Here is an 18,021-nt window from a genome sequence, read left to right as displayed (position 1 = left end):
GTTTCTCTTTCTTCCTCTTCACTTTTTTTCTGGCTACACTTTGTGGCGGGGATTTTCCAAACCACTGTCTAGTTCTCAAAACACATGTCATTCAAACACTCTTACTTAGAAACTCATATTTAAGAGACACGCTCACAAAGCTATCGTCGAAATGGGAAGGCAGGACCAGCGAGCTGTGATGTGCTGCATGCGCGGGACCTCGAGGCGAGTAGTGGTAGATGTAGTAGTAGAACAGGTTTGGGCCCCCGGGGCTGGACGTAAAGATAGCGAGATGGTATAATTTACAGCCTTAGCATTCTTGTTTATATCAGTCCTAAGCTGTTCGATTGTTCCCAAGTAGGGCAGTGCACTGGCATGTTTGTTGTGAAACGTTTAAGGTGTTTGGTTTCTAAGTCATATCGTCTTATCAGAAACTCAGAGCCAAACCAGTTGGATTACTATTTGTGAGCCCCATTTATTCAATCTATGCTATACACGAGTATCAGACAATGCAAGTTGCTTCTACACAGTTACACCAGGTTTACAGTTACGGGTTTTATGCTACAATGTGTCTATTGCCAAGTCTAGATACAACACAGAGATAGCGCGGGTCAAAGATGCAGAGAGTCGGTCAAAGTGTTACGATTAACACAAACCCAGCGCGCTAAACCGTTACGCCAAAAGCTCAGAACACTTGACATGGTCGGTTTGTCGGCGCTTGAACCCCACTGTTACACTTGGGCTGTTTCATGTTGCAGACAGTAAAACAGAAAGTCGGTCCCTTTCCGTCAGCAATGAACGACATGATTATTTTATGCAAAGGAAAGGAAAAACAACACAATACACTCAATACCAGTTTATAGTTTGAAAATACTTTATTTTCATATGTCATCATCCGGCTACTCTACTCCAACCCAGTGTCATGGCGCACTGTTACAACTCTATGAATCATCGTCTAAGGCATGATAATGATTGGGCGTTTTTGGTTAGGTTTATAGCGGAAGTCTGCCACAGACATTCTTTATCTTGTTTATGCTTACTATGAGGTTTATGACGGGGTAATACTATGAACTGCATGGATTTTGTCTACTTGTCAGTCTCCAACTCTAGAAAAAATTCTTGTAGCACGGTAGAAATCACACTGAAGTATTAGCGTTAATGTTATATTAAGTTGTGGCCACCTCACAATAGACCAACTCCAGAAGTAACTAAAGGTAAATTGACTCTCTTTTTTTATAAACGTCTAAGTTGAAGAATATACACACACTATCTGACTGTTGGATGTTAAGGAATGTCACACGAGTGCGTATATTAAAGTCCGTTTGTGTTCCATATTTACATTTTTGCTTTAGGTAAAAGTTTTCGATCGATAACCAGGCTGCACAGTAAAAGTCAAAGTGAAATACAACTTCATACCGCAAACTTTACCTAAACTAAATGAATGTCAATACACAACTCTTACGGGCTTGTATATACTAGTAACTACTTGTGTGGCCTTTCCCTTAAAGAATGACCCTCCATACGGTGTGTATGTGGAAAAAAGACCCTTCTCCAAGGATGATGGCTACAACAGATAACAGAAGAGTTCTCTAATCTCTATACGATCCACAATAACAAGCGTCAAGGAACAAAATCAAAACATGCTGCCCAGTGTGATCGCAGTGTGAAAGGGGAGTTTGCTTTGAAGCTGCATTTGCAAAGTGAACGAATGGCGCTGTTTACGTTTGGTTTTTCGGTAAAGCTACTCAAGCCATGCAGCTGCAAAACAAAGCCAGTACTTAAACTTCTTTTTACGAATTTTCTTTACCACTATATATGGCCTCCATCGGTCAAAACCCACAACCCTTACAACATCAGCCCAACAACACTAGATATGGCTAAACAGTCCTAAAGTTAAGAATGACAGTCTTTGTCACAAAATCTAAGCTTGCTGTAAATAAGTTGCAAAGTTCTGCACACACTCATAAATATGCGTGGGATAGTTCAAGACCAAACACGGTTGGGAAACAGGAAAAGGGTTCAGACGTCACAATGGAACGTGAACTGTAATTGTTCCCGGGGACACACCTGTACTTAACACCCACCTTAACATAAAAAATAACAGGATGTCGTTATGCCGTCATGGTGAAGTTATCTTGGAGTTTGAGTTGTAACTGTACACAAAATATAATCTTCTTTGTAAATCTAAGGCTTGACATACAATACAAAGACATTGCATTGAACTTTTGTGAAGATCTAGATGATGAATCAGACCCGTGGGACTTAAACATGTTTAAGAGATTTTTGGCCCGTTTAAGTGACAAATATCTGTTGTACACATTGAAAATATGTTAACGATTTACCGGTTTCGCTCGGTGGAAAATTATAACGGATGAAGAGGTGTCTAGAAATATTTTTGACATTTGTAGGCGGACAGTCATAGGACGTTTAAACTACCTACCTTATTTCCTCAATTACAAATAAGCAAATCCGCCGTTCAATTCAGTGCATTTTAGCACGATCGTTTGCACAGTCATTGCGATTTGGGCTTACCAGGAGTGTTTTGTATATAGTGACAGTTGATTCATTTATTGAGATTTGCCAGCATGAAAAGATTAGTTGATTCATTTATTGAGATTTACCACATTTTGGACGGGTTCCCTCTTAGCCGAAGCTATGGCCTTACTTTCACCCGAGTCTAGTGAAGATACAACTGGTGTAAAGTACATTTCCAAAGGAACAACATTGGATCCTGCTATGGATGCAAACCCGGAACATCAGATTCAAGCCATCAACCCTATAACCACAATAAACTTTTCCACCTCTAAGTTAAGTTAAGTTAGAATGAGTGGGAATTCGACGTAAAGGTAAATGATTAAGATCTTAGCTGCCCCACTCAACAGAAATAACAGCAAATCACATCACATCCACTCGATACCTACTCAAGAACTACACAAGAAAAGACCGTGTCAACATGTCTGGTTATGTTATGTGACCTCAGACAACAAGTCTTAAGTTACTTTCCAAGCAGAAGATAGGCGTGTTGTCTTTTTTACGCGTTTTGCCAAGTTTTCGCCGTATATAAAGGCCAATAACTTATATACAAAGACTTACAATATAGTGAAGTCAACAGAACGCCTAAAAAGACGTTGAAAACAGTACGGTGTCTTACCCCTGCTTGCGCATTAGTGTGAAATTAGATGATTTTCAGTCAAAATGCACGCTAATACTTCATACCAAGGACGATCGGACAACTTCTATCATTTCTAAACTTCGTGATGATATACATATCAATCAAAGCTAACAAACAAACTTGGACAATCACCCTTTTAAAATCTACGTACCTTATAACGTGATTGAATCCCGCTCAAACCGATTGTCCTCTCTATAAGGTAGGCTCTAGTCGCAGTTTAAGAAAAGGATCTGTACATGATATCTTTATGCCTTATTTGTACGATCTTATTACTTGATGTCAACTAGTTCTTGAGAAACACAGACTTCGCCAATCGTTCCAGACATAAAGACTGTTTTGTTCCCTGTAGGATCGGTTTGACCCTTGAAGCGTATAATAGATAGGATCTCTGCAGGATTATTGTTATTCTGCGGGTGTCCTTGGTGTGTCTGTGCTCCCACCAGCAGGGCAAACAAAATAAAGACGCGGCACCGACACGACAAGACGTGACATGGCTGAAACATGAAGATTTTTCCTCACGAAGAACCTAAATAACTGTACATAAAAGGTCACACAGAACATGCTGCTGTGAAGGTCATTCCTACTCACTCTGTTTCTGCCCGAAAATCTTTACTTGAGTGCCAAAGAGTCAGATCAATAAATTCTGAGACAAAACTAGGGACGAAAATACCAATTTAAAGAAGCGATTTTGACAGAACACATTGGAACAAACACGTAAGTCTTGCATTTTAGCACCTGGAACATAGCCAGATATTTCATCGTCTGCATATTAGCTGTAATTTCGCTTGTAACTAGCCTTTGCTACCATAGAGATGCAAGCATTGCTATGCACCGTGCGAAACAGGTCCTAGATTATTTTGTATTCGGGTCCCATTCATAAAATCAGGATTGCGTGGCATAACAATGGCTATTAAACGCAATCTCAACATCTACTTCAAGGTTGTCTGGGAACCCTGGGCTCGAGAAGGGGTTTTCGGGAACGAGAGCAAGCCAACTGACTGGAAAGGAAAGATAATCATCCACAATCTCCGTACTGTGTTCGGGACTTACACACAAATCATTAACCAATCATATTTCAGCATTAAGGGTATTAGACTGGTCTAATGGGCCGTGATGAAGCGATTTTTAGACAGTTTCTATGATATGATTTTCTTCGTTAGGTTTCCTGTATGCTTATGTCGGCACGACATAACGTTACAACATGTAGCAACTGGCCAAAACACGCTAAATACTTGACGCCCGGCTTGAGAATTGCTACCATTGTTACCATATTATTGCTACTTTCTATTCGTCTAACCCGAATGGAGTTGGATTAACTTCAATATGTCCGACCGTCAAAACAGGCCTAGGAGCGTTAGTGCAAGGTTCGATTTCAACAAATGTTTGAGAAATAAAATAAGGGCTTCTGGTTGTTGGGACGGAAACAGTCTATAGCCTCAGTTCGGTTTGGCCAGAAGGTGGGTAAGACATTTTCAAAACATGATTACAGCCTCGAAAATGATCAGGTGGACATAAAGGCTGTCAGTTCCAACACAGAACACGAACAGACAATCTCGCCTTACCTCAGCCGCTGGCTTGAATGTGCCAGGCCTGGGAGTCAGGCCCCTCAGGTCGGGTACTTTCCAAGAATAACCCGGCTCCTCAACGAGTCAAACCCGGCGAAAACTTCAATCTTATCCCCAAGCAAGTTTAATAAAGGGAAGCGAGATGTTGGGAAGATGGTTATATGTTTGAGGAAAACATAAAAACAACATGGCTGGTCCCCTGGGTAGCCCGGCTGCGGGTAAGAGGCAGGTGTCCAAAAGGCCAATCAAGCAGAAGAAAGAAAACGTCGCCTTTGGCTTCAACCTTTCCCCTCTTTAGTGGAACTTAATAGGTCTGAAAAGCCGGCTCAGCCAGCCGATTGCCCGTAACCCACTGACGAAAAATCTGCCAACTTTTCCACGTTTTTAGCAACCTAAAATTTGAACTTGTAGGTTGATGTCTTACGCAAAAGTCGTAAAGTTGTGAAAATGACGGAATCTGGTGTTTTGGTCTTCGTCCTCTTGCCTCATCGAGCATGAGAGGGCTCCTCGTTATTCGCCTCACGTCGCTGGCGCCCCCGGCTAGAAATTCTTTTCACAGCCGATCATTGTCCGGCCTACATTCAATTATTCTGCTACGGGAGAGGAGAGGGCCTCTCTTTGTGTAACTTCTGCCTCCGTTTTTCCTACCAACTTGTGAGAAGGTCGGCAGGAAGGAAGTATGAGTCAGCTGGAACGGGGCGCGTTGTCTGGGGCCAGATCATCAAAACTATCTTTTTTAACTTTTCAAAAAAATGTCTGCTCCCTTGGCTGTGTTTACGAAATTTCTAAGCTTTCTCCTCCAGGCTATTTCTTTGCCAGGTGCCCCATTTATTTAAAGCTGTCACTCTTTTACCAACAGAAGCTTCACTGAGATTCCCTCCGATGTCACAACCCAGATTGCTTTGGTTGAGAAAACTTTAACTGCCGTAGTTTGGTGTCTAACTGATGACCAGTGTAGCGTTGGAGGGGTTTAAGTGTGATTGAGTTCGCCATGTTGAAGCCGACCGTGCATAAGGCGCTATCTATTGTACATTACCCTCCCCTCAGGCTGGCTGGACAAAAGACGGGTAACGAGGGGCGGTCTGGGCAGTCCATTTCAAACTTTGTCATTAAAACCAACCATTTCGCAGAATCTGGCACTCTTAAACTGGTAATTTCGGTGTCACTATAAACATATTTACCTTCTCGTTTCAATAGCTAGGTAATATGGTTAGCGCTGTTTAATTAAATGGCGAATTTTAAGCCGGATTGCAAGTGTATTATATATGTTCGCACAGATGGTAGACAGTTTGTGTGACTATTGTAGCGTGTTACACAAAAACAATCTGTTGCGCGCTGAAATTTGGTCAAAAACATGATAATATGATTGTTTCTTCGCGTGGTACATAAAGATGTTGACTTGTCTTATTGTTGAATAAATAATGAGTCCCTCATCTTACTTAACGCGTAAAAAAATTCGCCCTGGGATGTTTTTAGCTGCGGTTTGGGTATTGTTGATCAATCACTGTAGTTCCCAATGGACTGTTTGACGCATAAGCTCTAAAAGATGATGTGAAAACGTCCTGAAGATGATCACTGATCCATTGTGGTAGTCTGGAGATTTCTTAGGACGGGTTTACGGTCAATTCTGAAGTTATTAGTTGCCAGATGGAACAGGGGGCGAGCACGGATCTAACAAGTGGTCGCCTGTGCGAGAGCTGTCGGACCGGTCTGCTGGCCCATCCCCCGGCCTACATACCATATTAACTGCCTGTGCCCCGGCCGTCACTCAACACCATACAACATTGTCACAAAACAGACGGTGTGTCCCATTAAATTTCCAACTAGCAACAGTCAAAATCGCATCAACAGGCTCTATATACTTGCGCCCGACCCTGACGGTGACTTGTCGTTACCTGTAATACGGAGTGTTTGCTGAAAAGTTCGTCTAAAAACAGGATTCATGGCCCGACGCTTGCAGTGCTAGTGTGGAACGAATATTATAGCCTGACCTTTTGCACATACACGGTTAAGTCTGTTCAGAACACTTAAACATAAAGGCAACGCAAGAGACATAACATAACTTAGACTTAGACTTGGACATGATTGGTAGGTTTGTACAACTCATGTTATAACATGGCCGGGAGAGAGTTATGTAATGAAGTTGTTTTAAGATGTAAGGGCTTTACTTTTAAGCACGAATATTCGTGCAATCACAGCTAAGAAAACATGCGCACCTACCTAGTTAGGGAACTTGTGGCACTTCAATGCTTGGGGTCCACCGTGAGAAACTTCCCGTGTGGCGTGTCGCGTCGGTTGGCACGTCCAGGTGAGAACTAACTCCAGGTGTGTCGGCCACAGAGAGGACGTTCGTGGCCCGCCTCTCTCTGACGCCGAGTGACTGTACTGTAGTGACGCCTCGCCTCAGGAAGTCGACCCCTGTGCACCGGAATATTAATGAGCTCCCCCGACCTGTGCCCTCCACTCCCCTTTGTGTAGTAGTAGAAAGACTGGGATGGTTGAGCTGTGATAGCCTCTGCTGCAGGCGCTTCAGCATACTCTCCAAGCAGAGGTTAGGCTCCGGCTGTTCTTCTAACGTTTTTTTAGTCGTTTTTATCGGGCTTTCTATGTTTTTTATATCTTGCTGTGTCAAGTTTGGCTGGTGTACTTCAAGAATAATGACAAAATATAGAAAGTCCGATAAAAACGACTAAAAAAACGTTGAAAAAACAGCCCTAGCCTAACCTCTGCTTGGAGAGTACTTCAGCAGGCATTTTTTAAAGACTCGTTTTTCGTTACTCTCCAGGCAGACGTTCTGATAGGACTGTTTTTGAAGCGTTTTATGCGTTTTTTCGACCTTTTTTTAAATTTTGTACCGTTTTCTACATGGCCATTAAGCGGTACAAAACTAGGAAAGACCGCCGACAAAAGTGCCAAAAAACAGGTCAAAAGCAGCCGGAGCCGAATTTCTGCTTAAAGAGTACATGTAGTATTTCAATGATTACGTTCTGATGTCAAGCTAGCATTTAAGTGTTGAAGCAGGACCCAGGAAAGTCGCTAGGCGGTCCAAATTTCTTCTAAAGGTTAATTAGATACCAAATATCATAAAAGTCGGGAAGCTGTATCAAAGCTCCTTTCAATAGTCTATTCATACTACTAGTATTATGACTTGTAGCGCTAAATCAAAATTAAAACTACAGACACACGCTGCCAAAAACACTAACTCATAAGCTTTTTGACGGAGAGGCATAATCTCCAAGCAGATTCCTCCGGTGGCATAAAACAGTAACATAAGCTGGGGAAGGACCTCAGCCGGCAGAGGGGTAAAATTGGCCACCGCGGTGGCCAATTTTACGCGAGTTCTGTTACTGTTTTATGCCACCGGAGGAATCTGCTTGGAGATTAGAGAGGCAAACTTCGCCGATAAAAAGAGCTGCAGGGAAGCCTGCTGTAGAGACTACCGACTATACTTGATTTGTAGAGGGAGGTACCATTTTCTCTGGGGGATTCAGGGAAAGTATCTCACACCAGATGGTTTATACATACAACATGTACACAGTACGGGATAGTCTCCCTGCTTTGTTTGTCTTTATCTCTACAACAGTAGACAACAATGAGTACGGGTCAGTGTGCAGAGGTGACGGATGATTTGTCTTTGTTTCCTGACAGCTAGGCTGTGACGACTTCAACACGACCTTTTGACATCTACACAGTAAGGGTTCCGACTTTACACACAAATCTCCGACATAATTGTAAAACTGAGCACGTTTACTTGCAGTTTGTTGTCACTTTCGCACATCATTAAAACCTTTGACGCCCTTTGGAGCGTAAACTTGATGTCGTTTGAACCAAAATTAAGACAAGTACATTTGGATAATGATGTTTATTTCTGATTTCACAGTTACACACTAAGATATTGAGATGTTGCGATGTGATACATGTATGTAACGTTATGTATTGTAAACATGCGAAACAATAGAAGGATGTACAGTACTGGGAGTTTTGGGAAATCAGGATGTCGGTACAGTTCCAAAGAAGGTACTCAAGAGTTTGTTTTACAACAAATGGTATTGTAGTGTGGGATTTGTAGGGGAGATGATTTGCTAACCTGGATTTATTTTGCAACATATGCGGATGTTTTTATGCTTATATTGCTTCCTGACGCAACCAAAACGTTGTTGAAATAGCATGTGTACATTTATATGCTGAAATACAGAAAACGAAAGGCCTACTAATGTACCAAATATCAAAACGATTCATTCAGGCCTTCTCGGGTAATGTTAACGCAACCAAAAATATTAATTTCCAAGCAGATACTACTTCAGACAGTATTAAAGCCAGCCAAGTTGTATAGCCGGCCAAAGGGAGTCAGTTGGCACAGGTAGCATACACACAGTGAGTCCTAGGCCGGCTTCACTCCTCTGCCAGCTTTTGATACTAAATTCATTTTATGCTACTGTAGGATATGACTGGAGAGTTCAAAAACATAACCTTCTTGGTAATAAAGTATTTTCCTGATTTCCATATACGTACAGTATGTATACCCAGCTATGTAGCAGTGCAAAGACCTCTTATAATCCCGAACCTCACCCAAGCGGAACATCCGGACTGTTGATTGTTTTGGCTGACTCTGTTGTCAATGTCAGGAACTTTAACCCGTTTAAGCTTAGCTATGTCTGCTGGTGGACGATCAAACATTGCGCGCGAATCACATGCCTCACAGACCTGGCTGCAGTTCGGTCCAACTCCGCAAGGTTAAGTGACACTCAAAGCCATGGCCAGAAGTGTAAGGACACTAGAAATCTATTTCCAACAAATTCTCTAAAGTCAAATATGACGGTAACTATGACGATTGCGACAAACATGACCACATTCGGATAGCAACATGGTGCTTTAAGTTATGTAAATTAGAATTTGAAAGTGTTATGTCATTCCCATTTTTCAGTTTTTCTATCTTGTCGCATCATTGTTATGATAGAATAATTCATAGCCCGTTAAAGTAACGTTTCTCCACTCGGAATGGATGTCCCACCGACCAATTCAAAGATGCTTTAAAGGGTGTACACTGCACTGCGGCGTCATAACGCCCTAGACCTCATAACAGAAGATCATACAAATATGACTGTAACGTCTGTTGGGGCAACAAAACACACAAAGCGTAAAAAGATTCGCCATTTGTCGATGAATTTCCTTGAGCTTGGCTGTAGCGAGGCCCCCAACGTGCGGCAGCTTCAGTCAGATACCCACTTAGTAGTAAAAGAAAACAAACTTCTGTTCAAGTTGGCTCTAAGAATACATACACTTCACAAGTTACGGATGATCGCAGGTCCTTAAACTTCAGCTGAGCTAACAAAGGTTAGTATGGTGAGTTTTGGCTCAGACTCAACAGCGTAGAAAACTCAATTTTGTTTAACCTTGACTGTGTCTCAAACGTTACAAGGTTCTCGTGTTACAAAATATGATTACACGAAAGTTGGTACGTTTGAAGACAAAACGAAGTTAGGCCTAGGAAACAAATTTCAGTTTCCCGTTACTCTACCGACCCAAGCAAAACCTAGTATAGTAGCCATCGACACTTCTAGCTTTCGTCAGATAGATAAAGCTCGTATAAAATAAGACTTTCTAAATCCTTATGAATCTAGACAAACCTTTACTTATAAAGCATATCTGTTCTTACATTTTCAATATCACAAAGAAACGAGAAGAAGCCGAATGTACGCAGTAGAATACGATTCTTGAGTAGTGTCTACTAGATTCATTGCATCATTATATCATGTTGTATCATTTGTTGTGACCTGTACTGAACCCAGTGGGTATGTATGTACAATAAAGGTCTTCATTCATTGTAATGGATGACAGGCTATAAAGTTTAAGCAAACTATGGTCTAATTTGCAATTACATAATCAGTGACGGCATTATATTCATCCGCTGCATTCCATGATAGGACGACCAAACATGTGACACATGTAACTAAGAGAAGACTATTGTTATACTACTTTTTTTCTCCTACGAAGTCTTTTACTGCGTTGTACTTTCTTTTCTTGGCGACGCCTCAAAGGCGGAGCCGTTAGTATAATACATGTTTTCTAAAGGTTTTCCCAGGGAAATCGTTCAAAGGCCACTCTTTGTGATACCTGGCTTTACATACAATGTATACTAGTAGCAAAGAGGAACTCTAATCTTTGGGCATGGAATTGGTGTTAGTTTGTACTCACTAGTATAAAAACTTTTTTGGGGGGATATTTTAAATGAGCTTAAAGGCCAAATGTCACAGCTGTTTGACAAATCTACCATCATATAACCAGTACCCCACATAATTTTGACAAGCACCAGAAACAATAATCCACACAAAAACATACATACACAAAGACTTTATTACTGAAAAATCCGTACAAAAACAGTGGGATGGTTATAACGGTGGAAGGATACGTGTGAGGTATGTTTGACCATAAATACAATGTGGGAGGGTACAACACGCACAAAACTGTGTAACAGTTCTACAGGTATGGATACTGTTAATCTCCAGGCAGATTTACCGTTGGAATAAGATAGTATTAAAGCTGACAAAGGAGTACAGCTGGCCAAAGGGAGTCATCAGCCTCTGGTTGCCAATGTACACTCCTAGGCCGGCTTCACTCCTCTGGCAGCTTTTGATAATATCTTATGCTACCGTCTGATCTGCTTGGAGATTAGGATACTGTTTCCAGAGAGTGGAAGAAACAAAATTCCATGTACCGGTAATACAAAGCAGAACGGTAACAGCAGTTAGCCACATAAAAGACCAGAAAAATACCATCCCCCAGTCCACTCGTGCCCTTGGTAAACATACATGCAGACGGAGAAGGCATTTCCATACATAATGTGGCATATTATTTTCTGTATTGTCTCCACAGAATTCGCAATTCAAGTTTTACATGTAATACTGTGTTGTCTGTACTCAGATTAGTGATGCTCTAATGAAATGACACAAAGGTACAATTGAAGTGTACACATAATACAAATATAAAAGGAAGCTAGTCCATGTACATGCTTAGATATTAGTGCCTAACTCTGTTGAAAATTAATACAGGGAATAAATAATGTGCAATACTGATTGTGTAGATACACGTAGCAACATAGTTTCTACACTGCGCATAATAGTTGCTAACAATTAATTATCAGGATCTTCTAAATGTTCATATTTGTTACCAAGCTTGTACTCCAAAGCTGAAGAAGAGATCATTCCACTTCACTTCAAGTTGAACTGGCCACTTTTAATGACCTTTGACCATCAATGTCTTTTCCATTCAATTTCAAACATGTCCTAACACTATTCATTCTGCTTTTGAATACATGTATTTTTCCCACTTTTGAATACAGGGAACATACAATTAGCATGTTCAACTTAATGTTGGAAAAATTATATAGTGTCTATGTGTATAAATTCAAGATGGCCAAAGCTCAATGAAGGTGGCCCATTTCACTTCAAACTAACACATCAATTTCTTTACTTGGCATTCTAGTAGCACATACTTAGACACAAAGATCTAATGTCAATTAAAGTACTGTAAAATTCTGTTAAAATAAAGCTTGCAGATGATTTTCTAACAGAAATAATGCATTGATCACTTTTTAATCTGGTGCTCTAAACTTCTTCCTTCATTCTACACAGCACACACTTAAATAAATACAGTGAGCGATTTGGGTAGTAGGCAATAAAGCAACCACACATACATTATGCTTTTATTTATTCTTAGCGAGGCTTGATGTTATGGACAATATAAAGTTATAACATGAGAAATCACATCAAGAATTACGTCTCCACCTACCGCTACTTTTTTGCTGTACTTGTATGTGTCCTGATACTTGATAAATGATATGAGTTAAAACATAATCATTTTGTTACGATACGTTCTTGAGGAGGAATCCTCGATAATGAAAACATCTTGTAGTTAAGCTTGTAATAAGACTCTCTCTAACTTGAACATCTCATCTCTTGAGACATATTTCTTTTCAAGATTTCATCCAAAATCTCTACAAAGGCTTGGGGGTCTACATAATTCTTTCTATAAAGGTACTTAACTGCACTATGTACAAAAATTCATACAAAAACCACAGACGTCGCAAAACTTTTGCACATTATTGCATAGTGAAACTTGTAAAACCATGTACAAAACCTAGGCTACGCCCTAATGCTTCAGCTTCACGTTTAAAACACAGCCTAAAACTAAATATAATGAGGATTTCAAAATCTATTTTTTTTTGGTAGGGATTTTGTCTTCAAATCGCACACTTCTTGATCTGGAAGATCTAGATACTCAGGAAGAATTTCCAAACTAGCAACATGCTTTCATCTTCATAAAAAATTGCACAGGATATAATTATCATGTTTTTCTTGAGCAGTTTTTGTATATCAGATGTTTTCAAAATCCTCAAATAGTGTTTGTTACAACACATCATTGGCAGCAACTTTGGCACTAAAAATAACGATGTAATTAAAATGAAAAAAATCAAACTGCAGTAGTAATATTTCTCAAAAATAAAGGTGGCTTTGTGCAAATGTAGTATTGACTTTAATTATTACTTGGCACACACAAACATTTTTGATGAGAAGTTGACAGAAAAATACCAATAGTGGAGACAACAATGCCAGCACCATGAAGTTTTTGGTGATATAAAAAATGCCATAATTTGGCCTCAAGTCAAATTCTTGTGTACCATAGTAAGTAAGTAACTCAAAGGAAAACTTGTGGAAAACATGTTTGTATTTCAATTGGCAAGAATATTGAGTTTTGGCCTCCCTAACAAAGATGTCATCTGACTACTATGCAACCTGTACATTGGCCATGGTTGAAGACCAAACTTCAGAGAAGTTATTTTTTTATTTCAGGCACCTGTGAGGCTTCTTTGTATGACAGGAAGACGATCAGATGTACAGTTTTCCGTGGCGGACCCTCGCTGAAAAATGTTTTACTTTCCTCCGTATGTTGGGTTCTTGAATGTTGATGTTGCCTGTTTGTAGATAGGGTTCTCTCCCTGTAGAATAGCGATAAAACATTTTAGTTGTCATTTTCAAAAACATAAGTACAAATATGCAAACACAAACTATGACAGAATCATTTAAAGATATAAAAGAGAAGTACATGTATGTTACAAATAAAGTCTTCCCAAAAATCCAATTAATCAACACTGACAATAGATTTAAAAAGTCATTTTACAAATTGCGTTGGCACAGAACTTTTTTGTTTTTAATTAGACCTAGTTTCTGTTTCAACTTCAATGCTTCCTATAATCTTCTAGGTATAAAAAACAAGAGATATAAGCTGACTTATTTCTATATTGTTTGACATATGAACAAATTCTGCAATACTTTACATTCATTCCCTGTCATAAATGATTGATTGATTGATTGGTTGATTGACAGAATACGGAATACTGACCGTGTCCCACTTGGCGTTCATCCTCTCCTTCTCGAACTTGGCGAACTCTCGGCGATCGTGGATGGTCATGAGGAGTTTCCAGATGAGCAGCAGCGCCAGACCGATACCCAGGATACCTCCGATCACTCCCAGGATAATGGCCAGGATGTTCACTTCCTCAGGACACACTGGGGGAGACAACAGAAATGTTGGATATTGAAGTTTTCTTTTTCATAACCAATCAAGTCTCACCTGCTTACATTTCGATACCTATCAGACATATTCCTCAGAGCTTCTAACTAGGGTGCTCTGTGTATCTGATGTAGGTGATGCATTTACTTACAAGGGTCCAAACGACGAAACAACTCTCTTCCAGTCATGTCCAGACTTCACTGGCTGTAGAGAATTTGAACCAAAAGTTGGTAGTGTACAATGACCTCTACACCACATGGACACAGCCTGTAATATACCCTTAGTTATCTGCACTTTTATCTCCATGTTGACTCAGATCCAATCCCTTGCAAATGACAAGCCAGTAACTCACCCTTAGTCCTCTGCACCTCTATCTCCATGTTCCCGTCCAGCCCGTTGCCGTAGGTGAAGATGAAGGAACAGTCGTCCTCATCCTTAAAGACACAGCGGGTTACTTCGTCTCCTGGAGAAAAACAAGACATATTTCAGGTGGGGAAATAGTTTATTTGCTTGTATTGCATGCCCAGACAGATTCATTTGATCTCCTTACACTAGGAAGGATTCTTTAAGCAGGGCTCGAAATTCATTTTTGGGATTAGGTGCACTGGTGCGCCCAGCTTAAAAAATTGGGTGCACCAAAAAATCTTTGGGTGCACCACTTAGATTTAGGTAATAACCTAAATAACAAAACTTAATTACAAGTTATCAAATACTTAAACAAGTACCATGACAGACATTTTTATTATCTTTCTAAACTTAGATGTCAAGAATATGATGTACTTTCAAATTGATATCTTTACATACATAAACCTAAGAATATATTTAGGTGCACCCTGTGCACCCACGGAAAATAATTGGGTGCACAGCTCCAATTTTGGGTGCACCTGGGTGCACATGCACCCAGTATTTCGAGCTCTGTTTAAGTGTGGTGGATTTTAAAGTGCTTAAGGTGTGGCTCTCTGCAAACATGGGACCCCCTTCTATCCGATGAATGTACCTAACCAAAGTTAGGTATTCATTTTAACCTGAGTGAAGGGAGGAAATGTGCAATCCTCCATTGCTTATGGGGTTAAGCAGGATGGAACAGAGAACATCTGCATCATCTCCTTTACATATTTAGTCTAACTTACTCTAAGAGGTCATCAAAATGATAGCAAACCAACATTAATACATACAGAAGAGGATCTACTACCATAATAGCCAAGACCAAGAAAGTTTTCTTTTGGCGTCAGCATTTCCTTACCTTGTTTGAGTTCGTCCACAATGATGGCCTTAGGATCACACAGCTTACACTCGTCTTCGTCCAGCTCTCCTGTCCCGAAGGCCTCACACTGGACACACGGCCTCAGCAGCTCACACTGGCCGGGACACGTCTGGACAGGGCAACAAAAAAAGTTTTAGTAAGGTGTAAGGGTTTCAATGTGAGGATAATCTGGACTGACAATTCCTTGACAAAGATGGACAATTGGACAATTGAAAATTTGGGTAAGTCCATTTTACAAATGTATGTATTGGAAATTGCCGATTCATTAAGGACAATCTTTTAGTATGGGGTAGGAGGTTAAAGTAAACAATCTACACACACAAATAAAGGAACAATGTCGTATTTTCCTTGTCAACATACATTGCTTATCATGTAATTAATTCACATCATGGAGAAAATTCCTATAAGGTTCATGCAGAAAACCATACCATACTGTGGTCACAAATATATGGTTGCATACTTCACTGTGTTGAAAAAAGTATAGCAACCTACAAAATCAGTTTTTAACTTTGGGAAATTGCTTTGCCAAACTTATCATGTTTCGTCAAAAAAATTTAAAAAATCTTAAAAAAGTGAAAAGTCCTGAAATTTTTAAAAAAATTGATGGAAAGTTGTAAGTTCTTACCGGGCATTCTTCACAGGTGGGTCCTCTATAGAGGCTGGAAGCAAAGCAGTTACAGATGCCACACTCACATAAGCCCTGGTCGTTACACAGGAGCTGCAGGGAGAATCAACAACATATTGTACATGTATGCAAAGGATATCACTCACTCACTATCCATGGTTAGATTATACTGCTGCTGGGTTCCCTGACGCAGGGGTAGGCAGCAGTCGGCCAGTCTTCACACTCCGCTTCCATTTGGCTTTGTCCAGTGGGTCGACCCCTGTCAGACCGCAGGTCGACCCTGTCAGACCGCACTCCTTCAAGTCCCTCCTAACACAGTCCCACCACGTTTTTCTAGGTCTACCACGACCTCTGTAACCAGACACTTTCAGTTTGGTGATCTTATTAATGCAGTCACTCGATCTTTCAACGTGCCCAAAAGTGCCCAAAAATCAATGATTACAAAATTGATTTCATTATTTCATTCTTAGCATTTCAAGTGACGCATATTTTGTTTATCTATGGCCTTGTACAGGTATGTGTTACGACCTGCAAGTAGTGCTATTCAATTTCTCTGTGGATACTTTGATGACGATTTTAAGTTTGACGTAGATTGGGGTTCCTTTGAAAACACGACAGAGTTGAATAGGGCTTTTCTGTATTCAGCTGTTTGAAAATTTAAAAAATTACTAGATAAATAAAAAGACTCTGTCCTAATGTAATAATAATTATTGAAGAAGAAATGATGATTGCATTGAATTTTTGACTGTGCTATTATTGATAGCAATTTTCTTTACAATTTGAACCAACTTTTTGTACTACAGTAAATCTTAGGGTTGAAGTTTCTGAAGGCTCATTCCTACGTTTAATGATATGAACATGATGATATGGCTGAATTGTCTTACAACCTTTCCTATTGGACATCTGAAATTGTCTTCATTCATAGTTAAAGTATAAAAGACCTGTTTCTTCCAGATCTCTTCAGTGTCACTGACGAAGGATAGTGGATTCTATCCGAAACGTCTGACCGTTTCAAAACCATATCCAGTTGCTTGAGTAACTATTTTTGGCGGATGATATGGCTGTACTTACGCCATTGGTGGCGACACAGGTGCTGTTCCCTGCTGGACACTGACAGGCACTGCCCTCCCATTCTGCAGTACACTCACATACTCCGCAGTTACACACACCACGGCCTGCGCCTGGAGAGACAAACATGTGTTAGAACCTGGGCAGGGCTCGAAATACCACCTGCATATGCACGTTAGTGCAGGTAAAATTGGAGCTGTGCAGGTATTTCTGGTGTCTACCTGCACCTAACCTGCACTGGTCCATATACTGGGTTTTATACATAAATGTCATATGATATAGGTGTGTATAAGCTGCATTGAATGTTACCACCTAGAAAGTAGACAGGAAAAAATAGCAAAGGTTCCTGAGCATTTCTAGTGTGATCCATACTTCCTTAATTCAGAGTGGTGCAGGTAAAGTTTGTCTGGTGCAGGTAATTTTCAATGTTAGCTGCACCAGTGTAGGTATGCAGAAAAAAGTATTTCAAGCCCTGCTGGGTATAACTTGTTATCCCCGTGTGTACCTGAGGAGTTAAACATGTGTTAGAACCTAAGGGTAACTGTTCTCTGTAACACATTCACTCATTCACACACACACCCTCACACACACATTCACTCATTCACACACACACCCTCACACACACATTCACACACACACACACACACGCACACACACTCACACACACACACACACACACACACACACACACACACACACACACACACACACACACACACACACACACACACACACACACTGAAACACACATCTCACTGATAAAGCCATTGCTCCCCTC

The 18,021-nt window shown here is 40.4% G+C and overlaps 1 protein-coding gene across 1 annotated transcript in view; it reads right to left on the bottom strand.

Annotated features, from left to right (window-relative positions):
* Positions 1–11,349: 11,349 nt before the first annotated feature.
* LOC118423986 (integrin beta-1-like) overlaps positions 11,350–18,021 on the bottom strand; it is a gene marked incomplete in the record, with an annotated part of 22,869 nt that continues 16,197 nt past the window's right edge. Inside the window, 6 exon segments of the mRNA XM_035832352.1 lie at positions 11,350–13,711; positions 14,116–14,282; positions 14,639–14,749; positions 15,530–15,659; positions 16,176–16,268; positions 17,247–17,350. Of these exon segments, the coding sequence (XP_035688245.1) occupies positions 13,646–13,711; positions 14,116–14,282; positions 14,639–14,749; positions 15,530–15,659; positions 16,176–16,268; positions 17,247–17,350 (671 nt within the window).

The sequence above is a fragment of the Branchiostoma floridae genome, chromosome 10 (assembly GCF_000003815.2).
Source record: "Branchiostoma floridae strain S238N-H82 chromosome 10, Bfl_VNyyK, whole genome shotgun sequence".
Classification (NCBI taxonomy): Eukaryota; Metazoa; Chordata; class Leptocardii; order Amphioxiformes; family Branchiostomatidae; genus Branchiostoma; species Branchiostoma floridae.
The sequence above is the reverse complement of the archived record's forward strand: the minus strand, read 5'-3'. Positions and strand labels throughout refer to the sequence as shown.